Below are 26,649 nucleotides of genomic sequence, written 5' to 3'. Positions count from 1 at the left end.
CTCAGCCCCAGTTGGGTCCCATTCGGTCCATCTTTCGTCTTATCTCGGAGGCTCGGGCGTACTTCCTCTTGGCACCGGCTACCCGCTTAGCGATAACCTTTACGGCTCGTCCTTCGCGCCCCCTGTTTTGGCTTCTGATTCTTCTTCTTTGGTCTTCACTTCCTCTTTCACTTGAAGATCGCTTAAACACATCTCTTCCTTGCCAATTTGCTCAGAATGATTTTCAAAAGCGGGTCCTTTGCGACCTTCCTGATCCTGTGCCGTAAGTCACTTCTCACTGCTCAGAAACCGTGGTCTCATATCCCCTCCCCCTCCCCCTCCTCTCGGGTGGCCACTACAGCCTCAACTGGCTTGCAAACGAGTGGGCGCGATGCAGGAATCCGGGGAATATGAGTCCACCCACCCAAAGTCACTCATTGCAATTGGACTGACACGCAGCTCTTCCACAATCCAGCAACCTGCTTTTTCCTGGGCATTATATTCTCCATGTTCCCCTATGATTATCCCATTCTGTGGTCGACCGTCCCTACCCCGGCCTCGCATTATGATTACTTCGAAGCCCACCTTCGGTTCCTGCATGCGTCGCCGCCTCTGATTCCCCGTATCCTGCACATCGTGATCTTCCTCGGCCTCGCCGGCCTGGTCACCAAGCTCTACCGCCCTTCCGAGTCCAACATGCTCTTCGATGGCGCCTCCCTCGTCCTCTACATGTGCGGTGTCACCGTCTACATCGCCAACATCATCAAGGGTCTGCGTCTCGCCTCGGCCGGCCAGTACGGTGCCGCGCTCGCCAACAACCCGGACGACAAGGACCAGATCCTGGGTCGTGAGGACTCACTCAAGGTTATGGCCGCGAGCAATACCATTCTGGCTCTGGTGCTGGTTGGTGTCCTGGTCCTGCAGGCGGGCCAGTGGTATGCAGAGCGCAAGGATGCGCAGGAATCAGAGACCATTGCGGCCGAGGCGGAGGCGGAAGCTACGGCAGCGCAGCACAAGAAGACCGAGGCTGATGCGCCTGCTTCGGCGACGACAACTGGTGCAGCGACGGGTAAGCCCGGTCGTCAGGGAAGTCAGCGCAAGAAGGGCAATTAGTCTGCCGCGGGCGGGGGAATGGGGGGAGCGGGGTCTTGTCGGGGTGGTTGTAGATTGCTCTTTCTCGACCACCTGCTCTTTGCTCTTTGTCTCACTAGCTTTGTTCTTCTTTCCTGCTGTTGTTCGGTATATTTGTCGTCGTGGGGTTGATAAGGGGGTTACGATGGGGACAAGTAGCCAGAAGTTTACTTCTAACCTCTGGCGCGTGCTACGATATCTGGGTATTTGCAGTTTGTAGTGTGAGCCACATATAATGGCAAAAGTTGGTCTTATCTGTGTGCGCAAAAAGCATCTAGAAGTGATTGGGCACGGTAATGACGTCTTGTAAACGTTTATTTATGTACAAATGCGACCTGTTATTGAGCATATGGCACATTGCAAATTGTTCCCGTGCGAATGACATCAACATGAAGGCGCTAGGAAACACAGGGGCACATGAGGTGCTGAATATAAAGGCGAAGACGGTATCAGGTTGGCATGAATACGGCCGATCATTTGTGTGATCGTCTGGCAGAACAGTGATATCAAGCGCTGCCACGTCGCCGAGGGGGGAATCATAGGAAAAGTCATTTAGTAATTCAAACCTGCTTTGTAAACAAAGGTTCGAGTCACGTTTGCAAATATCATGCAAGCGAGAACGGGCTGCGAGGAAGGTCTGGAGAGCGTGGGCTCAGTGCCTTGGCAAATAAGTCGTCGCCGGAGTCACCGCCAGACACTTGTGCGAGGGCAGGCGTCGAGCTGATCGCAGCGAAGCCCGCAAGCTCGCTCGATTGCTGAGCCTCCTGAATGAAGTTTGGCGGGTGGAATGCAACAGGTCTCAGCGAGTCGAGACCGGCTGGACTTGCCTGAAGGTTTGGAGTGGGCGTGAAATTTGTATCTGGGGTGAGCATTGAGTTGGGAGCCCGATTCGATAAACTGCGGAAAGAGCTGAATGAGGACACTGCGACATCAGGCGATTGGGGCGACAGAAGATGCGCGTTGTTGGAATCTGCGGAATTGGTCAGTCTCTCCCACCGGGGCATTGGCAATTAGATCAAGCGCACCATCTTTAGCCGAAAGGTCCTTCTCACTGGTCTGTAGCTTCAGTCCCTTCAATTTATCCATCAGCTTCCTTCCACTGACGGGCGACACTGGTGTGGCAGGCCCAGCAGGGTACACGGATAACGAGTTAGAAGCGTCATGGCTGTTATCGGTTCCATGTGGACTTAGACCAAAGTTGCCTTCGATCCATTCTTTTTCTTGCACAGCCATATGCAGGGCAACTCCCTCGGCATTTGTTGCTGATTCCTCTTGAATCTCCTTCTCCAGCACCCGTAGTCGCTTTTTGGCCCAAATTGTGTGAAGAACGCCCTTCTTGCCCGCAGCGCGGCCCGTTGCACCCAACTCCGGTGGGAAAATAGCAGGAAGCGGATTCAGCTGAAACACGTCACGCTTCGATGACGGCAGAGAGTGTTCATCGTGGGTCTTCGACACGCTAGAAAATTCGTATGCTAAGGTGACAACCGGTGGGATTGTGACATTTGGCGGTAAAAGAAAGTAGAACCGGCGTGTGCTCTCGCTCGGTCTTTCATCAGCTGGAAGAACCGTTGGTTTCCCCGCCCAGGAGACATGCCAGGACCCCTCGGCGGTTGATCGAGTGATGTCGTCGTCCTCCCATTCCACCATTAGGATCTTGGTACCCTCATTTCCCTTTCCTGCCTCAAACTCGAACCGAGCCAGAGCAGTCACCGACAGACTGCCGGCTCTGGGATCGCGAGGTGTATCAAAGTCGGCAAACTCTGTATCTGGCGTGAACGTGGGCGGGGCTTGAGCCATGTCGGAATGCTCGCTCTGAGGCTCATGCAAAGCAGATCAGGACGGAGCAAATTTGGAGGCGCACGGATAAGACACTCCGTCACGCAGAAACTAAATCGGGCTACAGCTGGGCCCTTTGAAAAAGAGACGGGGGTGTAGGATAGGACGGAGATTCTGTCAGGAAAGAGGCCCAGTAAGGTAAGATGCAATTTAGTCCCGTAGGAGAGCGTCTACGTGCGGACGATCTGTTAGAGGCGGGTCTGTCACGGGACAATCGCACTACTACCCACGTATTTGGTAGGCTGATACGCTCAAGCGAGGTTCATTGTCTTTGGATGAAAGACTGTTTCCGCACGTTTAGACAGCCGTTTGAACTTGAGGGACACAGTGCCCCTGACGGGGCACGGGATGCGACGATCGAATGTGGACTCCAAATGCTGCCTTCTTTCCCCCGCCTCTAATTTTAGAAACACATTAGGTGCAGCCCGACCGGCCCAATCTCTGTGTGGATCTGCAGCGGCATGGAGAAGATATCACATCACGTGTCTACTAAAGTGATGACCTGTGAAGTCCGATATAACGCTGAAGTCTTTGTTCATATCCAGTAGTGCTGTCAGGTCGAGGTGCCCATCGATTGAGATCTTTCAATGGCTATGGGATTTAGTGTAAATTCCCAAATTATGTCGCTTGCCCAAATTACATCCACGGCTTCTCGTAGCTGTAGACACCAGATTCTCCTGTCCGCCTGTCAAGGCAGAGATATCGACAAAGGCATTGTATGTGAGCGTATGCAAGGTAGGTAGGTATTCACTTTGGGAACTTATCCGTCTGCTGAAAGTCGTGTACAAACCGTGATTTGATGGTCCCGCGCAGCGCACTAACCTAGTTCCCCATGAGTTAGCGTTGCTTCTTGATTTCAGAATCGAAAATTGAAGCACTGTGAAGTCCGCCAGCCCCGAGGAGCCTCTGTGAGATAATTCCCACAGGGTGAGACTGTACGGTATGGTATGATACAGTTCATGATCATGAATAGGACTAGCAAGAGCCGCCCACGGGCAGAAGGTGCATCAACATCCGGCTGCCGTAGAGATCTTCACGACATGCCAGGGGTCTCATGAACCTTGTCTTGCTTGTCAGAGAGTCATAGAAAGATTGCATCGTATCAACAGTCTGCAGCACATCCGATGTGTGATAGTGCGGCACAATAATGAATAATTTTGTTGCTATTTTTGCATGCTCATGGCTTAAAGCCTGCAGACGGGGTACGATCCTAAGGTTGACGACGAGCTTAGCCAAGTGCCTTGAGTGGCGATGAGCAACCCCGGATCTCAAAGTTTCTGAAGTCTTTCAGCACGAAGAACGTATAATAGACTGATCTCGATCTGAAGAGTACCCACCCGTGGAAGCTCGGCGCTCGATATTTACTAAGTAAAGTAACTGCAACGAATAGAAAGTCCATAGTGTCGAGATGGCGCGAGTGATAGAGTATGGATGTCCAGTTTGGTTTCAAATGACCTATCGAGCCTCTCAGAGAGTGGCCTCGACTCCGGAAGTGTCACAGTAGATGATAAAAATAAGTGGAAAGGCTCCTTGTTTGCACTTAATCGTCAATTCTTCATGCAGTCTATTCTTGGATTTCACAGGCTGCTCCTCGAGACTGCGCATGAAAACCAATTGGCGATCTCTTCACTGCTGGATCAGAGCAAGTTCAGAATATTACTGCCGTGCACCTGTCTCCTAGATGGTCAATGTGATTGATAGGTTCCAATTGCAGTGGGTCGTGGAGGATGCCACACAATACACCACGTCCGGGGAATTCATGCGGTAGATTCAACCGCGCGGCAGAAGAAAACGATGGGTGGTATATCTTTTGTACTTGCAGAGTATCTGGCGAGAAAATATTATTCAAATAGGTAGAATCTGAACATGATTTATAATATGGGCTCATGTAGAGGACATTAAAAGGATCAGCCTGTTGGCAGTGGGCTCCATAGAGAGAGAGTATTGATGATCTGGGGCCCTGTAGATAGCACACCCTCGAGCTATATTAGATAAATCTATTTGATTTTGAAATCTTAGATAGTATTGTTGTGCAGCGACAAGTGCTAAACCCAAAAATAACATTCTAGCTGCGAGATACCTTGACTCATTTCCAAGTTTCTATTTTTACACAGAGGCGGTCGGCGCCACTAGGTAGTTCAATGTCATTTGAAGAGTGCCGAGAATACCCAGCTATTATGATCAGACTGTCAGATCACTACCGATCCAGCCGTCATCAAAGCGGAGGGTTGCTAAAGCGTGATCCAAAACGCACGGTGCCTTCAGAGAAGGGCGGCTATTCGCCTCTCATGATTGGCTAGAATATAATGGGATGCAGATCCAGTTCTGAAAGAGGCCATGTCAGAGTTCTTCACAGTTCACACTACTGCACATTACAGACGATGCAGTCCACGACGTATCAGGTCATGACTGTTCTGAGATGCGGTCTACGTACCAAATTACTGCTTTGTCCTCGTTCGCAGGTACCCATTACGACCTTATGCTATACCACTGATCAATGTTTGAGATGCCCTGATCAATACGTCAGCATACAGAATGGTGTATGTAGTCTTGATGAAGTATTGAGAATTATGTCCGCCGGAGCATGTGCATCTAAATATCATCAATTCCTGATGCGGTTCAGACAGAGCGTGTGGGAGTTTCAATCTTCAATCTACATACAACAAAGCACCCTACTAATGTCTCCACCATCTGTAAGTACTAGCTACTAACTAGGTCTCCCTAGTAGAATCAGGTGAAGTATAATTAGCAAATCATGGTTAATGTTAGGCACTCCCCACTCTCCGCTAGTCTCTAAGTGGGATCGCGCCGGCGCTTACAGAAGCACAGAATTTTTAGGTCCATTACCTACTAGTTACCTAAATTCCTACAGCGAAGACATCGTACCACAAAACCATATCTATGATCACACACAGAGTCTCTGTCTTCTCTCTGAATGGCTGTCCTATCCAGGGCTCGTCACCTCAGACATCCGTCCGCAGTATATCTAACTGGTCGCAACAACGAGGGGCCCTTAATGATTAAGTTTGCTCGTAACTTCTAAGAATGCATGGGTGATTGTACATAGAATACTATGTCTTGGGGGGGGGGGCGGTAACGAAAAGTCCCGTAATTTAATATGCCATCACGTACACTGTTGACAACTTGACTGTACAATGTACATTATATTTTGTACTTTGTATAATAGAGGGATTATTATTTGCAGATAAAGCGTGTATATATGTTATAGTCAGATGATAATTTCAATAAGGTTACAGTACCTACTACATAATACCTATAGACAGTTAGACACTCATGAGTCATGACTCAGTATTGTACAATTGGATCTAGTCATACACTAGGTATCTGGTAAACAATATATAATACTTACTCTGAAAACGTATCATCAGATCCTCTAAAAACGTGCTTCTCGTCATAGCGAGTAGAACTCGCCCTACATCAATATTGCGCAAGACATTGAACTGCAGCTCACATATCTCTCAGGAAGCCCTATTAAGTAATCTAGTCCTACTATTCAGAATCGATAGCCGGCTAAGCAAGTCTACATAAGTACGTAAAGGATTAGGAAGTAAGTAGTAAAGTACTATGAGTATGATAATGGAACCCGTGATTACGCTCAGTATTAACATAAAGCTCTAATGGTTTTGATACAGTGCTATACTGTCTGCGGTGTCGCGTAGCATCCTAAGGTACGGCTCCTTCATGGCCATACTGAGATAATCACTTTGAAATGGCCAAACTTCAGTATGTTCAATAATCAATACTAAGCTCCTGAAATATAGTCTCATCTCAATTCAACGAAGCATATAACAGCGAATCAGCGATGTTTGGTTAAAGATGTCCTTGGCCTTTGGGCTACAGTCAAGTGGCTCCCAAAAATATTAACGCCGTATTACACTACTCGAGCCACTTGAGCACTCTGCCAAATGAGCTCATCTAACAAGCAATATGCCTCTTGCACCACTCACTCCTTGTAACTGTATGCAGAACTCGGATTAACTACTGTACTCGGTGTAAGATACAGCATAGTGGCCCAAGGAAGCGACCCAGGCTAACCAACACTTTCGAGTCATGTAAGAGAGATTGCCAGGTCCCTTTATCTTGGCCCAAGGGCTGTGTAGCGGCAAAAACACGAATGCCCAGCAGTATAGTCGCAAAATGGCCGTTCAAAACCTGACACAAAGCATTGGGGCATGACTATGTATGGAATGTCAGATTGTGGCTTGAAAGTCATTTGGTATCGCAGAGTGAACCGCATAGGTAGGTAGTACTAAATACACACAAGGCCCATTCAGGCACGTTAAAGAAAATGAAAGGAGGACACGGATGTCAATCTTCGCACACCGCGTACACAGTGTACGCCGTATTAATCGTGCAAACAGGTCCAAAATGTCAGCCCCGCAACCCCAGGCGGCGGGGAGACAGCGATGAGCCTCAAACTTTTGAAAGCGACCACGAGTCTTGGAACGAGGCTTCGCTGATAGTACCCTTTCCGAAGCTGGAAACTTTTGGAATTGCCGAAAACTTACCGCTAAAGTTGAGTAATCCTGTATACCGAATATCATTGAGTTAGAGCCTCTTTGACGGTAGCGCTAGCGGCTCTAACGAGCCCCATATAGGGCTTTGGGATCGTTGGCTTACTTGTTGGTTCCTTGCCGATGCTGATTGAGCACCAGATGATGCAGTAGGCACGTGGTAAGGACTATTGTCCTAGCTGCAAACTTTTAGGTACTACCGATACCTAAATCACCAGATCAGGCGTTCTGTTGTCAACATGGCTGAGAAGTGTCTGGATTGAGCGACGCCAACACTTAAATTGGAGCTCCGAAAAATCCAGTTTCTCGAGGGATAGCGTTGTTTGCTTCCATAGCCTTGCAATTAGACTTTGGGTAAAGATATTGACTTAATACAGAAAGGCAGCGAGGTCCCTCTATGGGACCTTCTCGCATGGTTATAGCTGATTTGTAGCTGGTGGCTCTACAATAAGTTTGATGAACCGAGGGCGCGAGCCGCGAGTGACTGGAGTTGGTTCGCCAAGCAATTGAACTGAATTAATTTCCTGAATCTCCGGATCCCACCATTTAGATTTGATCTTCAAAAGTACATGCATGTGAAAAGAGACAGCCAAAAAGAAAACCAGATGCACTAGACTCCAAACACCACGCGCCCTTATCGTTTCCGTCACGATATTGGCTGCGATACCAGGACAACTCCTCCAGACAGTGAGGAGATCTGTCAATATGCAAGCGACGGTCTTCGGGGAAAACCCTCATCGGCCAAGGTAGGCGATCGGACAAAAATAGCAACTTTGAGGAATAAGCGATCAGGACTCCTTGCAATCCTGGGTTCTGCGGCGCTTGCCCTTCGGGGGAGGCTCCAAGGGTGTACGCTTGTACGTGACCGTGCGAGTCACAACTTGTCTGACACTGACAGCTTTAGCGCTGGTCGCACTCCTGGGGGTGGCGCTCCGCGGCGTCTCAAAGTATCGCATTTTCCAAGTTGAGGGCGAGAATGGGGAGCGTAGAATGGTCGCACTCCTGGGCGTCGCACTAAGGGGCGTAGCAGTCCGCGGTAAATCTTTCAAAGATGTCTTGATTGCGTGTGGAATTCGCAGGCGTCGAAGCGCATGTGGGGACTTTGGAGATTTTGTCGTGCATGGAGAGACTGGAGGAAGTGAGAACGCTGGAGATTTCAGAGTGGCGCCGGACGAAAAGGCCGGAGTCGTCGCCGAACAAGGCTGTGAGGCTTGCAGAGGAACTTCCTTGTCAAACATGAATCTCGAATGACTTCCATCAGAGCTCAGTGGACTGGCATATGCAGGCGAGAGGGCCTCGAGGAACTTTTTATACGCATCGGGTGTGGGGATGGAGCTATCGCCACTGTCCTCACGTTTGATGTCGATACAACAAGATTTTGGGTCGTCTTGGATCTCGGAGGGGAATGTGAAAGACTTTGGTGTCTTCAGTGGAGGCAGTTCTGGCTTTTGAGACGGCATGATGCAGCAAAATCTCGATCGATCGAGAATTTTTATCAAAGACTTCTTTGACAAGTATGTGGGAACAGAAAGGGTATTTGAAGGTGGGGTTGCTTGATTGCAAAGGCAGTTGGTATTGAGCTTGATAGGCAGCAGACTTTCAGAAAAGCCTGGGCCACAAGGAGGGACAACAAGTATCGAGTCTGTGGTGGAGTTGTAAGGATGGGAAAAATTAGAAATGAAATTGATAGACACGCGGCAGAGAGGGACAAATAATAAATCTCACCAGCGAAAGGCTCAGGAGACCAGGGCAGCTGAGCGCCAGAAGATCTTCTGCGTGGGCGGAGTGGATTGCAGATGGTGAAACGAGAGGGATTGTACAATGTACAGTTCGATGTCGTCAATACCGTACCAGACGGTAAGAAACAAGCCAGACAATACTATACAGTATTGAAACGAACTGCTTGAATTTCTGTATTTTCGGGGCGGCCCCATGATTAGTCCTCTGCTTTGGCCCCTTGGAAGCGCAGCCCGACTCACTCTCAATGGCGGTGCTGGGGCTTTGCACCTCAAAGTCCGGAAATGAATTTCACGGTCAGGATTCTTTGAAGTGGCGAAGACTTCGGATGGCCCCCCAGATCTCGTAAGTTGACAATTAGCGGCCAGCGCTGGACACAATTAAAACAATATTACTGCCGAGGGAACGTAAAAAAGAATAAAAAGAACGGGAGTGCCCACGACGAAAGCCTCAGAGAAGCCCAACAGTAGCAAGGATTGAAGGGCAAAATGGAATTGAGGTGAAGCCGATCTTCTCGGGTTGGTCGATGGCAGGAGCTCTATTATACATAGTGACCTCTCTCTAACTTGCCGCCGTGAGCTCAAGAACTCCCGTCCCAGACATAATTCAAACTGTCGCGCGCGTTCTCGTTCATATGGCGTCAAGTCCCTGTCATCCAGGTAGTCAGCCGCTCCAGCACTAGGCGGCTAGGTCACTACGCCAACAGAGCGACAAGGTAGCAGTGTGGACCGTGATTTGCGAATGTGAAAGCGCGTGGTCGAAAATAGTGACCTTCGTCTGATTTGACACTTAGCTGCGAGTGCTCCGGCTGTAGGACCGTGCTTTCTCTTCGAAACCGCTTAATCAATGACAGATCCCAGAGGTCACTACCTCCTTCAAAGATCTAACCTGTCTCTATCTATTCTGGCGCGATAGAGGTGTATAGTTTCATTTGACGCTTGATATACTGTCAATCTTCCGGACATCGTCGCATTACATGTCAAATGCTGTCTCCATCCCGCCCAACCTTCGGCAGCTCTGCGACGAATATCCCCCCCCCCCCCCCCCCCCCCCCCGGAAACTCAATACTTGTTCTAATTTCGAGCCCAACACACTTCTAACCTGCCGAACATTCTCACCGGCGCTTTTTTCACACACTGACCATATATACTAGCCAAGCAAGACAGACGTGGATGTTGGACCGATAAATGCAGGCGTATGGACGTAGGCGTGTAATTTTCGGCGGGCCTTACTTAAACTAACAGTCTCAACAATATGGACCCCGCCACCTAGCTGTTCGACTGCAGTTTAGAGCCCAAAGCAGACTGAGGGCAGGGTTCCAGTTACGACTTGATTGACAATGACCTTCGAAGTTTAACATAAAAGAGCTTGACATGATTCCTTACCAGATAAACCAAATCCAAATAGCGACAACTACTCAGGTGGCTTTCTCGTGCCTACAGAAAGAATATGCTCGTTAGTAATTGTCACGGTTGGCTTTTATCAGAACCACGGCTTCTAGTTCTGTAACTGCTTCCATTCTAGGCCACTGAATTCATTCCAGAAATTTGGGGAGGTCGCTTACAATGCTCATAGGTACCTATAGAGCAGCGATAGGCTGAGGGCACCTTACCTGATATTGTCCTCCACAGATGTGAATAGACAACAAATCTGTACTTCAGAACAGAGAAGAAATAATCAATTGATTCACAAGAGACGTGGCTAATACATAAGGGGGGTATCTATGGAAGTGAAATGCGGACATCACAAGTTGCTAAGTTCAGATCAGATCAGGAGGTGACGCCAACCGTTACGATTCATAACATCTCTCCAGTGAAGCTGCTGCTTCTTGAGCTCTCGCATGGTTGGAGACAGAAGAGGCGGTGATGATCGCGTGTCGATTGTAGTGCCGTGATTGTCGTAGGCAACTTGCGTTGTCTGATCCTGCTGACTTGAACTGATCTCAATGCAGTCATCTGTGAGCCGCCAGTACTCATTTAAGAGTTGGCACATGCGACCAAAGCTACCAAGTTCTGCAAACTCCTCCATGGCCAACATTCGCTCAGTCAATGCCTGGCGGAAGGAGCTTGACGGAGTTGAGTGAGCACCCGCAATGAGCAAAGGCCAGACCAGGGAGCGATCGAAGCCACCAGGTCCGGTGGGGATGAACGCCAAAGTGTCGGTTATGGAGTCGATTAAGTTACAGATGCTCGAATGCGCCCGACTTGTTCCAGGAATGAGACTGCAAAGGTAAACCCGTGCGGCCAGACGGAATAGCGTTGTGATGTTTTTGGTGAGAACGTCTGGCCTGATAGCGCCCGTCGCTGTACAGTACGGACTCTCTAGTGTGGGGTCGGCGGGCTCGGTGTACTCCAGCTGGTTCCCAAGAGCGGAAACATGTGTACACACGGTCATTGCGTCTATACGGCCCTCGTTCTTCAAGGATTCCAAACAAGCAATTTCTGAGATGAGATACATCACACGGTCATCGCAGCCCATGAGCTCACGAAGGCCGGATGACGAACCGCCCAGATGTTTGTTGCGGTAGGAATGGGCAAATTGCGGAGTCTTTCCAAGCATTGTTGATCCAAGAATATCGATCCAGGCTGTTAGAGACATACTGAAAGGGGGAAGCACGTAACCATTTGCGCATGGAACCATCGTGTTTGTCAGGTCGAGTTTAGTCACCAAGTTGGAGACCGCTTGGAAATGATCGTTCCACGGAATATCGGGGAGATGGTCCTCCGGAGAACCAACTGAGCAGTGGAAGAAAATCATCGCAAGAGTCGCATCCAGGATCTGATCATGATCGGTGTCATTGCTCAGGGCTTGGCAGAGCTGGGAGATTGCCTCATAACGGTGTCGCATGATATCATGGTCGATTTGTTCCCCGCCAAGACCAGTCGTCGTCTTGAGGTGAATTGCAGCCACGCTGAGACAACAATGAAAGTAGGATTTGTTCGTCTCTAAAGATTTCAAGACCGACTGGGCACGAGTCGAGCCTTGCTGGTGAGCTTCGAGGACGGGAAAAATCATGCGAAGAACGTTCTCCACAAAGTGATTCAGCAACGGCCGATCATGATCTGCGACTGGAATGTCGGCAGTCAAAGAAGCATAAGACTGCCCAGAGCTTTCGCCGGACAGACTTCCGTTCATCAACCCATAGCCATGGTCACCGATGTGCATCTCTTCTTGGAACCAATCCTCGGCTGGGAAAGTCGGGAGTGTGGAGTGAAGCTGTGGCGGGCCCATGGCACTGAAGGTGGAGATTGAAGAGTCGTGCCGTAGGGGAACATTGTTCACGAAAGTTTGGCGCTCAGTCTTGATATCAACTTCATAAGGAGTGTAATAATGGGCGTATGAGATGGGCACGAAGCCTGGGGTCGCGAAATGAAGACCGAAAGATTCACATCCATCGATAATTGGCTGATTGAAGTCCGTTTCTCCGGGACCTGGTGATGAGAGGGATATATGACTATGTGGAAGTCCATCTGCTGGTTCGTCAGTATCTGGGTGAGCGGGACCCAAGGGTGAGTTTCGAATATAAAATACCTGGTCGCGTTCCACTTCGTTCAAGAGATTTTGTCTGTTTTATCTTGTTCTTGATACGTTCTTTTTGAATTCGTCGTTGCTCCGGATTGCCCCACCACATTGGCCGCTTATATTCGCATTTCACCGATAGGTTTGTGCATGCCTTGCAGGATGGGTGGCCCTCATCGCACTTCTTTCTGCGGAGACGACAAGTAAAGCAACCTTGATTGACATCAGCATCATGGTCACTCATCATCACCCTCAGACAACAGACAACAGATAACCTACCAGAGCGAGACCTCTTGTGCATCTTCGAGCCAGACTTTTCCTGAGCGCTTCCACTGTCGCTACCCGTTGAAGGCATATCAGAGAGATTCACACTTGAAGACTTTCTCGAAGAAGCGGCAGCAATCGATTTTTGGGTCGGCATCTTCGAATGATTGAAGATTGAATTAGAGGTCGAAAATGAAAGTGTAAGTAGCCAGTCAATGACCAGATGCAGAAAATGCTCGACAACGAAGAATGATGATGCGGCCCAGCCAACACAATAGAGAACACTCAGTAAAATGGAGGACCAGCCACCGTGATTTCTTTTCTGGGAGTTTGAGACGAGAAGCAAAGCTGGACCGGCAGCTTCACAGATCTATTAGGTACAATGAGTGTGAGAACGAAGGATGAGGATAGAAAGTTCACAGTGGCCGCATGGAAGATCTTTATCTGGAGTTCACAGAAACCACTTGAGTTAAGCCGACTGCGCGATCAGCAATCCCGCGGGTTGTGATTCTATTTTTGCAAGCAGTGGAAGACCAGTCTCGTGCGAGTCAATTAGGCATACAGATGTTGGACAGGGACCACGCTTGAATAGCGAATCAGCTTCCCAGTGTCGGTCAATCATTCATAATTGTCACTAATTTTGGTACCGGAAATAGGTCGACAGGACGAAAAAGGAATAAGAGCAAATCTTTGTCAAGGCTAATATCAACGATCGGTATATGCAGGTTGCGGGGTTGCTGTCATGACTAGACTTTCGTGGTGTGGTAGGATGCAAATTGAGTGGGTCTCATCACATCACAGCATGCACGCTCTAGACCACTTCAAGGTAGATCACTCAATCTTGCGTCCATAAGCAAATCGTGTGGTAGAACCGCTACCTCCCACTGTCAAGCTGGATCGTGATAGGTGCACGACGAAATTATAAGTCCCCTCTTGTTATGACGGACTTTGAAGTCGCTCATTGTCACGACTGGTCGCGTTCAGATGACTCTGAGCTGGGGAAAAAAAAACCCTTACTAAAAAGACCCAGCAAATACCGGTAGACGCTTCCAGTCAATCTATTACCTGATGAAGACCTATTGAGTTATACGCACGGTAGGGTGAAATCGGGAATTTAGTGAGACATCAATTGGCATATTCGTGTTGCCATGCACGGATTCTGCTAGGTAGTTGTTGCTCAAGGGCGGATTTTGAGTGGGTGACTGCATCTTGTAAGGGCTAGTCCTAGCGCCTACCAGGGAACCCAAAATGAATCTGTTGCCTTGGCCAAAACGGAAATACTGGTCTCCAAATCGCCAATCATGAATCTCCTCACTCAGAAAACGGAGGATCTGCTGAGCGAAGAAAAGCGGGTTGAGAGTGTGATGGGCTAGCAACTGTAGAATGCCAAGCTTCTGTTGTAAAGGTTTGATTTGCCTACCGTTTCGAAGCCACCGTCCACACTAGCTTCTGGAGTCATTATGCCTCTGTAGTTCGAAGCCGGTTCTGAGCCAATGACATGAGGCGGCTGAGGCGCACTGTTGCGCCAAGCTATGCGCTCGGACATTCGTCTAGCTTCCATGTCCGGCGACTGAGGTCCACCCGATCATCGGCTGATTTGAGCATAATCCCCCCTAATTAGTAATGATTAAGCGCCTGTTTTTTCGCAGGCGTGTTTGCTATTAATACGATATTTCAAGGTCACAAGGACTCGAAATAGAATGATTTGCCTAGATTTTCCCAAATTAGCATCACTTTGGATCATGTTACCCTGAATCATCCCGCTTTTTCGACGAGGCCGTGACTGGCTGACAGCACCCGATCACACACTTCAGCCCGTTCTGAGAAACCTGAGTATAGACTAATCAATGGTACCGAAGCTCACCTGGAATGAGGCACTACACCAAGCTTTTCTGATTGACACCACTACCGGACTACTGAGACTGAAATCGTTCAACTTGTAATTTCATACAAATGGTAGAGTTTGGTAGTAGCTGATGCGCATTGATGGTCCCTCTGGTCTTGGACACTCGTCTCATTGATGATTTGGCTGATTTTTGAACGCAAAGATACCCACACCGACATACTTTCTGCTACTTTGAGTGATGTAACATTGCTTACAATGGTCCAGCTACATACCTTGCATTCTACTGTAACTACAGAAAGCCTTTTACTAGTCGATGTGATTTGATAGAAGGGAGAGGAAGGGTTCCTAGACGTCTGCACTTCGCCAGAAGCTACTCTACACAGTCATCCTCGTATAGTGGTGCTTCATGTGCGTGCACCGGTTAACTCACATCTCATGAGAAGTAAAATGGTATATTCAACATCAGTCCCCTGGTCACGTTTTATGAGAATGGCCACAATGATACAATGGAAGGCTTGGCCGAGATTGTGCGGCCGATGGAATACGCTAGATACTGATGAATGCCGTAAGAGTAGGACTGTCGAATCCAGTCGGTGTGTAGTTGTATACATTCTTAGGCAACATGGTTCTCGTGGTATCAATCATTGCGGGAGCCTACCTGTCAAAAGTTTTCATTTATACACTGGATGAATGGTCTCGGACGCAGCTCCTCCCAGTTGCAAGTTCCAGAGCGTTTCCAGATCTTAGTTAGCATTCCATCTACCTTCTAAATATCTACACACCATTGGCTGACCTTGAACACTGTTGTGAGAGTATCGTACTAATTGGTTCTCGAACCCAGACTCGTGCGAACATCTGGGCCGTGGTTTCTGGAGAGCTTAAAGCAACCGAAGAATCCTTGACTGTCCACACAGACGTCCACTGCAGCTGCAGCAGACATTTGGGCTGGGGCTGCAGGAGCATCACATTTCTTCCGAAGCACAATAGCCCGGCTGATCGACCCGTTTCACCCGTCCATCCAAGAACAAGAACAAGTTTGTCTTGATGGTCTACTACTACTATTATATGTGCAAATGAGACGTATATTGAGAAATATATTGACCTGTCAAATGGCATATCTCCGCTCGCGGCGGAAGAAAGCCCGGCGTGGACCGTCGGCTGCTGATGCACCCAACTATTTATTCGTCCTTTTCCAGAGATTGTACCCGATAGCGCCACCAATCCCATAAGATGACCTGGCTCATTGAGAGCTAGATGTGATATTCGTTCAGTCGCAAGATTTTTGTGATGAAAAGAATCATTTGGAGGATAGTTCAAATCTCCTCCATGTGACCTGGGAAGCTTCGGTCGGGTCTGTTCGCGTGCTATCGGAGTGAAGCCAACTCAGGTCCACAGGCACCGAAAGTGGTGCGTGTCACATGAACAGACCATCCCGTCGAAAGTGCGCTGCAGCAGCACATGGCCATCCAGTAACATGCATCATTCGCAACGGGTCGGCGAGGCATCACTCTCGAGCCAATTGTTTACGGAAGGTCATAGTGCAGTTCAAATGTGCTGCAGTGTGATAGGCGTTGGGCCGTCAGATCCTATTTGGGGTGACGGTCGTTGCGGCGAGGGACTGAGAGGTTGGGGCATGTGCGGCACTGCAGAGTGCAGTGCAATAGGTGTGGGTTCGGGAGTCGGGAGTCGGGACAGATGATGAGATGAGAGTGGGATGGAGCGTCGAATTGTCTACAAGGGTAATGACCGCCAATCTACTTTTGAATCTACCTGACTAAGATCGACCCACAGTCTGCTCGTGAATGCAAGAGGCTGGGTTCGCGCAGGGTGCCTATCTTACCTTGCCCAGCATGCCTCGCTGTGAAGTATGAACGCCCGCGCGGCCCCTCTTCAGAATAAGCGAACGGAAACAGACGACATCCATTCGATACTGCATCCTCCAGTTCTTGCACCATGAGCAGGGTCATTTAGGACCTCGACCTTCTCTAACCAAGGAGGAGCGAGCGACGGTCAATTTATAACCGATCATTTGAAACTATGTACGCGCTCATATCACCTCCGAATCGCCCTTCACCTGTCGCAATGTGCCAAGGAAATCGTCACGGCAGTAGCGTCGTGCAGGTGGCCTATCACCAACCTCCGTCACCCGCTCCTTCGATTGCCTCATGCATGATCTAAATTCAAATGCACACCTGTGCATCCAACGAGGACCTATAATGCCAAAAATACCAGGCCTAATCCTGGTTCGAGTATACTTTCACCTCCTTCCCCGTGTTCCAAGTTGGCGTGCCGACAGCCAGGCACACCACAGCAACCCCTAGCAGTCTGATTTGCCGCCGACCCAAGGACCGTTCGACGCCCAAGCTGCAATCGCAATTCGTCAAACCCGGCCAGTCGCCCAGGTTCCTCGTGTGAAATGTGAGAGAGTCGCTTGCCAGCCCCACAAGGGGACCGCCCAGCAATCGATAGCCTTTTTACATAAACTGTTGAGAACCCGCTCTTTCCTTTCTGGATCATGTTTACAATACCACCTCGTGCATGAACCTATATCACTGACCTTCACGGTATTGCTCGCACCGACTCTGAGGCTCCGAGCTTGGCCTGCGATCATCTTAAAGAGCTTGATAAGAAGAAATTTCTCAGGAGTTTTCTCGCGCAATACTGGTTGGCCACTTGGCCACTGCTATGGCAAAATGGTATGTTTTGTATCTAGCGTGATCAGGAGACGAAGCTGATCCGGTCAGGAGGCACAATATGACTACGACAATCTCATGAGCTACATGATGATTCCTCGCAAGGAGGAGCCTTTGCCGCTTTTCCCACCGAGGAAAATGTATAATCGCCCTGCCTCCCAGGCAACAGAAATTTTCGAAGATGAAGATTGCTTCGACGAGTCTCCCATGCAGAGCGTGGCCTCAGTAAGTTCAGTTTGCCAATCGAGAATTGGCAATACAAGATGCTAACCAAAGAACCCACAGTTCGGAACTGGCACTCTATCTTCTGCCTCTACATCAGACCACGTAGTCACTCCAGAGTCCACAGGCTTGACCGCATTCGACTTTCACATTGATGACAAGCACGTGCGAGGCCCATCTGGCCCGCATCTTTTCAGGGACTCGATGGCCTCAGATCACAAGTCGGCGTTGGAAGTAAACCTTTTTCTCCAAGAGGAACCTGCCCGTACAACTGCGAGCTTCCACCACCGCGTCTCTGTGGCTGATTCCAGTCGCAAAGATACGCCAGTGCCTAATTTGCTCACGGAATATCCTGAGACAGAGTACAATACTGCCACTGTCAACCGGGCATCCACAACCTCCAATGACACAGTCTCAGATTGGTCGCCCCAGGACGTTGTCACTTGGTTGCGCAGTGTTGGATTTGAAGAGGACGTCATTCAAAAGTTCTACTGGAATGATATCTCTGGATCAATTTTGCTGGAGCTTCAGGCCGAGGATCTCAAAGAGCTCGAAATCACTTCTTTTGGAAAACGTCGCCGCCTCATGTCCTCTATCCAAACCCTCCGAGACAATGTTGCGCTGAGCGCCAGCTCTGGAACCTCTCTGATGTCATCAAGCATCTCAAGCACTCAGCCATCCACGGCTCGCACTTCAACCAATCTATCTAGTAGTGTTCACCAGCAGTGCTACACTACCGACAGAGATAGCTCGAGTGGCAGTCTAACCGGCAGACATCAACGTGGCATCTTGGATGCCGACCTCAAGCCCGGAGATTCTGTGTCTATCGTTGCGATCGAGCAACTCCTACCAAAAGCGCACAAATGCTCGAAGGGTGAAGGATGCCGTAAGTGGCAAAAGCAGCAAGCCAAGTTGGCCCGACTAGCACATGACTTACCCATTGACTCCCTTGGTGGTCGTGCCATTGTTGCTGGGGATCCTGGTAATCCCAAGACAGCACCCAATCTTCTCAAATCTCCCAGGTCTGAGATCACACCTTCCTTGGCAGCTTCATCCGATGCTATGGGCTACAATCATTCCTCGGCATACAAGTTGTCACAGGAAAAATTGAAAGCCGTACAACCTCGAGACCCCCAAGAAAATGTGCGAAACTATTTGAACTTTCAAAGCCTTGACAAGCTGCAGACCGTCAACGCGCCCCCAAGTCCACCAAGGGATTTCATGTCGCCTCCGGCTTGTGAATCCCCGGATTCGGCGAAGGTCACGCCTACTCTCGCAGAAAATCTCCGTCACCTTCCAAGGTTACAGATACCAAGCCTTCACAAATCTGACGTTTCTTCGTATACCGGTGGACTTTCTGCGCAGAGAACAGTCACCCCCTCTATTTTATCGCGCAGGGATCAGTTCACCTCCGATGATATGACTGCCATTCCTCACAGTCGAAATGGGCCGGCACACGGTGCGACCATGTCTCCGGGCGACCTCTACAGATTGGATCCTTGCTATAGACAAGATACACCCATGTCTGATACTGACGCGCCCGTAACTGCGTTGCCCATTGGGCCAGTGGCACGAGAAGATTCCCAATCTGTGCCGCCCAATATGAGATTTGGAAACGAAGGATTTCGCATGATTGAACCTCTCGCGCGCTCATCGTCAAGTATGGGTAATCACCATACACGTAGACCTTCAGCGCAACTAGTTGTGCCGCTCCGCGCACTGCCGGAGGGCCGAGCGTTGAGACCTATTGAGACGCCTGAGGATTTACAACGCACGCCGCGAGCCCCCAGCTGCCGAAAGAATAGCCAGACGTCCGTTGGTTTGCGGGACCACGAAGCAGTGACCCATTGCGGGTGGATGAAAAAACGCAAGACAACTCGGCTACTACGACATGAGTGGCAAGACCACCACTTCACTCTGAAAGGAACTCAGCTGGCAATGCATGATGACGAAGAGTCTGCCCATCGAAACTCCAAGGCTTTGCAGTACATCGACGTTGATGACTATGCTGTTGCCTGTTCATCTCTTGCTTCTAGCTCCAAACTGAGTGCGGCCTTCAAGAAGACTGTCCTGAAGCGCCGGGATAACGCGGAAGACAACTCGGCCTTTGCGTTTTCCTTAATTCCTGCACCAAACAATGGCGGCGGGCTCATCGACCGCAAGGCCATGTTGCTGAACGGTGGCAAATCCCATCACTTTGCAGTCAACACGCGGGACGAACGAATTGAATGGATGCGGGAGGTTATGCTGGCCAAAACCACCAAGCGCGCCCTTCAAGGTGGGAACACCATCAACATCAATGGAAATAATATGATTTGATGCGTGACCTATCTTTACAGTCGTCCATGACATGACTTGCCTTTCTGGTTCCTGCACACAATCCTTTCAAATTCCTCTGTCTTCAGCTCTGTTTTACCATTACAGATACCCCTCATTGAACGATCATGACAAGGCTTTCCCATTTCTCTGATTCTGAACTTGCTAATACTGGAATTCTTTCTGCATCCGATGACTGCTTCTAGCAAAGTTCTACTGGTTTGCTTGACGACATTGCTGCCTCCTTGGCTTTCTTGTACGTGAAGAGCTTCTCGATGTAGACGAAATGGTTCACACCTGCCATAAACAATTAACGTCTTTCCTTGAAAATGCCGAAATTAACTTTCATTCCATCATTGGTGTAGTCGCTACCGGGTGCCATGCATTATACACATTGATCTCTTGAATGTAACGACTTCTCCGCCTTGACTTGAGGTACAGTGGGCGCTAGAATACAAAAACTTCCACTTGCTATTTAATACACGCGAAAAGCAGCATTACTGTTGTGGTAAATGTGTAGACACTGGTCACTGGTCACTGGTCTGTGCTGCGGTTCGTATCGCTAGTCACTTCAACCGCTCAGTGAAAATCCAGAGAAACTTGCAAGAGTGCCGCAGTTTCAAGATTCTGGCGCACTGATAGTTCTACTTTGAGCAGTGCCACGCACGCCAGTCACATGCCTTCGGCAATCTTATCACAACGTGGCGGCTACAGCGAAGATGTGAATGGACGGTCAGATCATAAGCCAAGTGGACGGGCACCACCTCTCTTGGAACCATCACACACGCTCGTGTGCTGGTGTTTTTCCACCGCACATCATGGGCATGAACGAATTGCCTTCAAGATCTCGTGATGAACTCCGCTGTGTTCCAACTCATGAACTCTCTGTTGATATGAGGGGTTCGAGAACCGTTTCATCTAGCGCTTTGGATCCAACAGCCCGCTGGTCACACTTGATGCTGAGGCTCGTTGCAGGCCCGAATTGAATGCTGCACTCGTATTGAATGACGCTCCATGAACTGTCCCCAGTGCTTCAATAGGCGCCTCTAAAGCGTTTGCGGACTAGCATGAGATTGGCTTGCGAAGTCGCTGTTTCGTCTTCTGATCATTTACCTCGTGGCTTTCCCCTACTTCTTAGCCGATGAATGGACAAAATATCACAGCCTTCTATTCTCCGACCGAGTCACAACTGATCTTGTGTTTCTGTTCTCCGCGTCTGACTAGCACCACCACACTTCCATGGATGCGGTTTGAACATGGCCACCGGCCCGGTCGTTCGTGGACACCTCACGAGGATATCCAGAACTATACGCACGCTCGTCCGTTGCATTGGTGGAAATAGAGAGAACATTGAAAATAACACTCGGGCTTTATTGCTCCTCTGCGAGCTTCAAGATCTGTGTTGTCGACTTCAAGATCAACTGATTTACGCGGAGGACAAATGGATCACGGACTCGGCACGCTTATTGAGTTTGAGCGAGGTTCTTGCCTCGCTCGACTCGACCGTCGAGCTTTTGGACCGTTATTTCCAGCCCGGTGGTGTCACTGCGCGCTTGTTCAGAAAGCGCCTACTGGAGACCACATTCGTGCCGCGGCTGGAAGAGTTCAAGACAATGCTGCTTCTGACAATGCAGCCTAGATCAAGGTAGGTCTCTCTCTAAGTCGAAAAGGAATTGTGACGGGCTCTGATCATGTCTGTTCCTGATAGCGAAAAAAATCATGTGGAGAACAAACTTCGCATCAAGTTTCGACAGTACCATGAACTCGATTCGGGTAAGATGTCTAGCAGTGGCCCGATTTTGGACCCAAGTTGGGTTAACAGGTGTTTCCCAGATTCGATATCGGCAACCACTCCCAAATGTGGAGACTACAAGCAGGTCACAGACATGGCAACTGGCAAAATGAACTCCAAATTAGCCGACTTGTGCACTCACCGACAGAATGGAAGCTGTCAATGGATTTTTGACGAAGACAAGTATGACGGATGGTTATTCGGAAATCATCGTACACTTTATTGCGTTGGGCCTGGTATGTTGTATTCTGAGGCGCGACATACCTTGCAGATTGTGTTCGCGCACTAATGCTAATATGTCAACCCATGGGTAGCGGGTGCTGGAAAGACTTTTCTTGCGTAAGTGAGGATTGGTCATGACTGCCTCTGATTCTTTGGCTGATGGTCCCTCGACAGCTCCACTGTGATTGAAAATGTTCAAAAGGTCTTCACTTCTGCCGAAGTAGCCGTGGTCTATTTTTTAGGTCATGATGAGACGGAAGAGACCAGCACGATAGCTTTTCTCGAGACAATTCTTGCCCAGCTTGTATCGAGAAAAAATCAGCCATCCCACACGACCCTCACACTCTATGAGTCAGAACCATTTCAGAATGGCCACGCCTCGGCAAAAGGTCTCCAGGACGCCATTCGTGCAGAAGTGAATCGTTTCTCCCGCGTCTTCTTTGTCATCGATGACATTGAGTGTCTAGCAGAGGCAGACCGAGTTTTGAGTCGGCTTCAAAAGCTCCCAGATCATTGTCAATTTCTTGTGACAACACGCGAATCAAGAATCGATACGAAAGATCCCTGCCTTTCAGTGCATGCAACCCGCCAAGATCTGGAACTTTATGTCACAGCGCGTCTTGAGGAGGATCAAGGTCTTCACAATGTACTCAAAAGATATCCCATTGACCTGAAAATTGCCATTGTGCAGCAAGTAGTCAAAAAGTCTCATGGACTGTAAGTGGGTCTGCTCTTCTTACGCCCGAGAACACCCCTGTTCAAGCGAGCTGAACCTGAAAAAAATGCTGACTTCGATTTCTTCATAAAGATTCCTACTTGCCCGCTTCCATATCGATCTACTTTCAAGATGCACTGATGGAAGTCTTCTTCAACGCGCACTGTTTCATCTACCAGAGAGTCTCAATGATGCCTACGGCGAGATCATGACCCGCATTGTCAGTGAGAATACTTATGCGAGTCGGTGCTTGTTCTGGACACTTTATTCTCGAAGACCTTTGACAGTCGCCGAGTTGAGTTTTGCGGCTTCATTTGAGCCGCTACTTCAAAAGATGCCCAAAAGCTCTCACCATTCCGAACAAGATCCGTTGGCTGAAGCGGCGGGTCTCTTACGGATTGATGAGTTGACTCAGACGATCCAGCTTGTTCATCAAACAGCAAAAGAATACCTCGGTGGTCCAGCGGCTAGGGTTTTCTTTCCAACCGCGAAAAAGCACATTGCAGAGACCTGTCTGACGCTCATCACCTCGGATGAAGTTGTGGATGAGTGCTATATGACCCGCGGCATGCCGAACGGTGCTTCTCAGATCCCACTACTCAACTATGCAATAACGCACTGGGGTGATCACGCTCGAGAGATCAGCGAGGACGAGCAGACTACCCAAGTGCTCATTCGAGCGTTTTTGAATAAACTTTGCTGGAGAAGACCGCCCATTGATTCCAATTATGTCACAGCCGTCGATATTCCAAAACGGTTGGGACTCGGTAGCTACTTCATTGACTGGAGCGGTCTGCATGTCCTCGCCTACTTTGGTATTCTGAGCAAAGCAAGACGCTTGATTGAGCAAGGAGTCGACATCGATGAGAATGACAACGAGCTGGGTATCACGCCTTTACATTGTGCGGTTCACCGTGGACACGAGCAGATGCTCGATCTTCTCATTGAACATAATGCGGATCTTGATGCGAGATCTAGAGACGGGGACACTGCATTGCATATTGCCGCGAGCCAGGGTCATCGAAAACTCATCAAAAGCCTCCTCAATCGAAAGGTGAACTCGCGTATCGCAAACTCGCAGGGCGCAACTGCACTTCATTTAGCGATTGGAAAATGCTTTGACGAGGCAATAGTTCCACTTATGGTTCGAAGCCGCTTCGATCTTGACTTTCAAAACACATCAACCGGAAACACGGCCCTTCATCTCGCAGTGGAAATGAGGAGGCCTCGGATTCTATCATTCTTGATTGAAAAAGGTGCGAACATGAATATGTTGAACCGGGAAGGGGTGACACCACTCCAGCTCGCTTGTCAGATTGACAATTGTGAGGCTATCTCTTTGCTGTTGGAGCGCCACGCGCACTTGGAAACCCGTTCTTCCAGTGGTGACACTGCACTTCATTTTGCGGCTCAAAAAGGGCACTGGATAGCATTCGAGCTTCTTTTGAGCGGTGGTGCCGACATAAATGCCTGGAATAGCGAGGGAAACTCACTCCTTCATGATCTTGCTCATCGTGGCGCGGCAACTAGCTTGTCAATGGCCTCGCACTTACTCGAGGGTGGCGCCAATATTGAAGCGTGCAATTCGCAAGGTCACACAGTCTTACAGCGAGCAGCTTTATCTGGAAACAAAGCCATGTTCTTTCATCTTCTAGACCGAGGTGCAGACGTTGGAGTCGAAACCGCCAAGGGTGAAACACTATTGCACATCATAGCCCCTTCCAAAAAGGAACACCTCGATATTATCGCCGCTGCATTAGAGCTCGGTCTGAGCCCGAACGCGATGACATGTAGCGGGTTCACGCCTATTCACAGCGTCATAGCCCGTCACCTGGAGATCATTCAAGTCCCCCTCGAAAACGTGATCCTCTTCATTTCTTTGATGATCTCTCACGGAGCCAATATTGATGCTCAATTGCTCTCACACAAGTCGGCAACGGCGCTACATCTCGCAATTGCATGCAAATCGCCCCAAGAGTTGTTAGTTGCTTTTCTCATCAAAAGCGGTGCCGCACTCGACCTGAAGACAAGCGATGGTCATACCCCCGTACAACTTGCCGTTGAATGTGGATCGCGCCGAATTCTGGCTCTCTTGCTCGAGGCGGGGGCAGATTCTATTTTGCAGACTCCGGCCTTGCCTTTAGGTGCTCGCAAATTTAGTCTTCTCCAGCATGCACGAGAATCTCTAGTGGTCATCCAGCCAGAAACCGCCATTCCTATCTACACATATCAAAAGACCGCAAAGCATCTCCCCTCACTGAGCAGAAAGCGCGACAGCATTGGTACAGAAATTGATGAACTTGAGCATGGATCGGACACAGATGAAATAGGCGGTTCGACGCTTGTTGGGGAGGATGCTTCTGTTTGGGGTTCGAGGTCTTCTACGACGTCTATGGATTTTCCAACTATCACATCTTAACGCTGATACCCTCCATCAAGCGCTTTTCTTCCAATATCTATTTGCGTGGTGCTTATTGATTGAAGTTATCATATCATCCAGAGGTCTGGATGGAGGTCATTCTCAATTGTCGTTTGTATACCAAATAATCATTAACCCATCATTCTCACAACAATATAAGCCCACCCATCGCCATAAGCTGAGCATCTCACAACTTCCTCGATGGGCGCCGACATGGGAAGAACAGCACCATGTAGCACAGGCTTCGCAAGGACAGGAGTCCTGCGACTGGGGAACAAATTGGGCAGTAAAGCATGTAAGGCGCCGCCGATTGTTTGAGGCTGAGTGCCTGGGCTTGAACGTGGGCTGGCCGACTGGGCACCTGTGGAATTTGAAACAAAAGGGGGAAGTGGTGATTGTACCACCTTGAGTAGCCCGGCTTCTTCATCCGGCGGGAGAGGCAGGAAGATCCGAATGGGAACGTTTCTAAAAGGTTGGGATGGAGGGGGCAAGAGAATCTGGGAGATTCGTTGAAAAGATGAAAGATCCACTAGATGTGATCAGTTAATGGGCACGACATCATGGAGAGGAATTGTACGGTTTTGTGTGGTTTACCTTCTTCCACTGCCTTCCATAGACCCGACGAGTCTTCCTTGGAAAGAGTCATGATGCCCTTGGCGGTGCCGTTCCGCAGAAAATCCGCCTCCTTTACACTGTTGATGAAGGCATCATTCATGACCATGCCATTTTCATCTAAGCGGACGAGGTCCTCGGAAGGCCAGTCACTGAAGTGTACTGTCAGCCGCCAGGGAGGGAGGTTTCGGTGTGTTGCGAAGGGTCGAGTCCTAGCCCGGCCTTCGAAGCAGGATCTGCGCCTGCATAGAGGTCAAAAAGAAGACCGATCGGGTAATGCCACTTCAATGGAACACCCTCAAAGGCAAACCACCCATCATGATGCCGGGATGTTGGTTCAATCAAATACGATGAAAAGAACGCGCGGACCCTTGGGAGCAGCGATGGAAGGTATGAGATCCTTGGACACGAGATCTGTTCAAAGCGTCAACAAGACCTCCAGTGCCTTGCGTAAATGTATGAGCATGGTCTGGACTTGCCATGTATGTATCTGTCTTGTCGTAGCTTCGACTCTCAGACGGAGCAAGCGCAATCTCCAAGGGAATTCGACCTTCCCAGATACATTGCTGCACCCTGGCCGGGGATGCTGGGTTGTCCATCCTGACTACAAGACAGGCCAACACCCTCTAGAAAAATGACTGCGCTCATATCAGCGTACTTCCTACTTCAGTATTCGCCTGACTCAACTCACCGATCGGTCAGCGTGGGAAGGACAATCCGCTGATCACTTTGAAGATGGCGGAGGGGCATAGTAGTATCACGGGAGCACGATAACAACGTTCCCGGGGATTCTGAGCAGATGAGCTAACTC

At 49.4% G+C, this 26,649-nt stretch overlaps 7 protein-coding genes across 7 annotated transcripts; 3 read left to right on the top strand and 4 right to left on the bottom strand.

Annotated features, from left to right (window-relative positions):
* Positions 1 to 216: 216 nt before the first annotated feature.
* On the top strand, positions 217 to 1,092 carry N7539_006558 (putative secretory component protein shr3; the record flags this gene model as incomplete). The annotated part of the gene is made up of 2 exons (XM_056936159.1): positions 217 to 262; positions 455 to 1,092. 2 exons carry the CDS (start codon positions 217 to 219, stop codon positions 1,090 to 1,092), a joined length of 684 nt encoding a protein of 227 aa, XP_056788094.1.
* Positions 1,093 to 1,715: 623 nt separating this feature from the next.
* Positions 1,716 to 2,907, bottom strand: N7539_006557 (uncharacterized protein; the record flags this gene model as incomplete). The annotated part of the gene is made up of 2 exons (XM_056936158.1): positions 1,716 to 2,080; positions 2,136 to 2,907. 2 exons carry the CDS (start codon positions 2,905 to 2,907, stop codon positions 1,716 to 1,718), a joined length of 1,137 nt encoding a protein of 378 aa, XP_056788093.1.
* A 5,362-nt stretch (positions 2,908 to 8,269) lies between these two features.
* Positions 8,270 to 8,941, bottom strand: N7539_006556 (uncharacterized protein; the record flags this gene model as incomplete). The annotated part of the gene is made up of 1 exon (XM_056936157.1): positions 8,270 to 8,941. One exon carries the CDS (start codon positions 8,939 to 8,941, stop codon positions 8,270 to 8,272), a length of 672 nt encoding a protein of 223 aa, XP_056788092.1.
* A 2,041-nt stretch (positions 8,942 to 10,982) lies between these two features.
* N7539_006555 (Zn(II)2Cys6 transcription factor) lies at positions 10,983 to 13,158 on the bottom strand (the record flags this gene model as incomplete). The annotated part of the gene is made up of 3 exons (XM_056936156.1): positions 10,983 to 12,688; positions 12,750 to 12,950; positions 13,017 to 13,158. The coding sequence occupies 3 exons, from the start codon at positions 13,156 to 13,158 to the stop codon at positions 10,983 to 10,985; spliced, it is 2,049 nt and encodes a 682-aa protein (XP_056788091.1).
* Positions 13,159 to 17,540: 4,382 nt separating this feature from the next.
* Positions 17,541 to 20,081, top strand: N7539_006554 (SAM and PH domain-containing protein; the record flags this gene model as incomplete). The annotated part of the gene is made up of 3 exons (XM_056936155.1): positions 17,541 to 17,543; positions 17,592 to 17,765; positions 17,826 to 20,081. The coding sequence occupies 3 exons, from the start codon at positions 17,541 to 17,543 to the stop codon at positions 20,079 to 20,081; spliced, it is 2,433 nt and encodes an 810-aa protein (XP_056788090.1).
* A 1,253-nt stretch (positions 20,082 to 21,334) lies between these two features.
* On the top strand, positions 21,335 to 25,226 carry N7539_006553 (NACHT and Ankyrin domain protein; the record flags this gene model as incomplete). The annotated part of the gene is made up of 6 exons (XM_056936154.1): positions 21,335 to 21,723; positions 21,787 to 21,851; positions 21,912 to 22,106; positions 22,185 to 22,209; positions 22,267 to 22,809; positions 22,901 to 25,226. 6 exons carry the CDS (start codon positions 21,335 to 21,337, stop codon positions 25,224 to 25,226), a joined length of 3,543 nt encoding a protein of 1,180 aa, XP_056788089.1.
* Positions 25,227 to 25,357: 131 nt separating this feature from the next.
* N7539_006552 (autophagy protein 5) lies at positions 25,358 to 26,437 on the bottom strand (the record flags this gene model as incomplete). The annotated part of the gene is made up of 3 exons (XM_056936153.1): positions 25,358 to 25,755; positions 25,821 to 25,990; positions 26,208 to 26,437. 3 exons carry the CDS (start codon positions 26,435 to 26,437, stop codon positions 25,358 to 25,360), a joined length of 798 nt encoding a protein of 265 aa, XP_056788088.1.
* Positions 26,438 to 26,649: the final 212 nt, after the last annotated feature.

Source organism: Penicillium diatomitis (assembly GCF_028827545.1).
Source record: "Penicillium diatomitis strain IBT 30728 chromosome Unknown utg000009l_segment0_segment0, whole genome shotgun sequence".
In the NCBI taxonomy this organism is placed as follows: domain Eukaryota; kingdom Fungi; phylum Ascomycota; class Eurotiomycetes; order Eurotiales; family Aspergillaceae; genus Penicillium; species Penicillium diatomitis.
The sequence above is the reverse complement of the archived record's forward strand: the minus strand, read 5'-3'. Positions and strand labels throughout refer to the sequence as shown.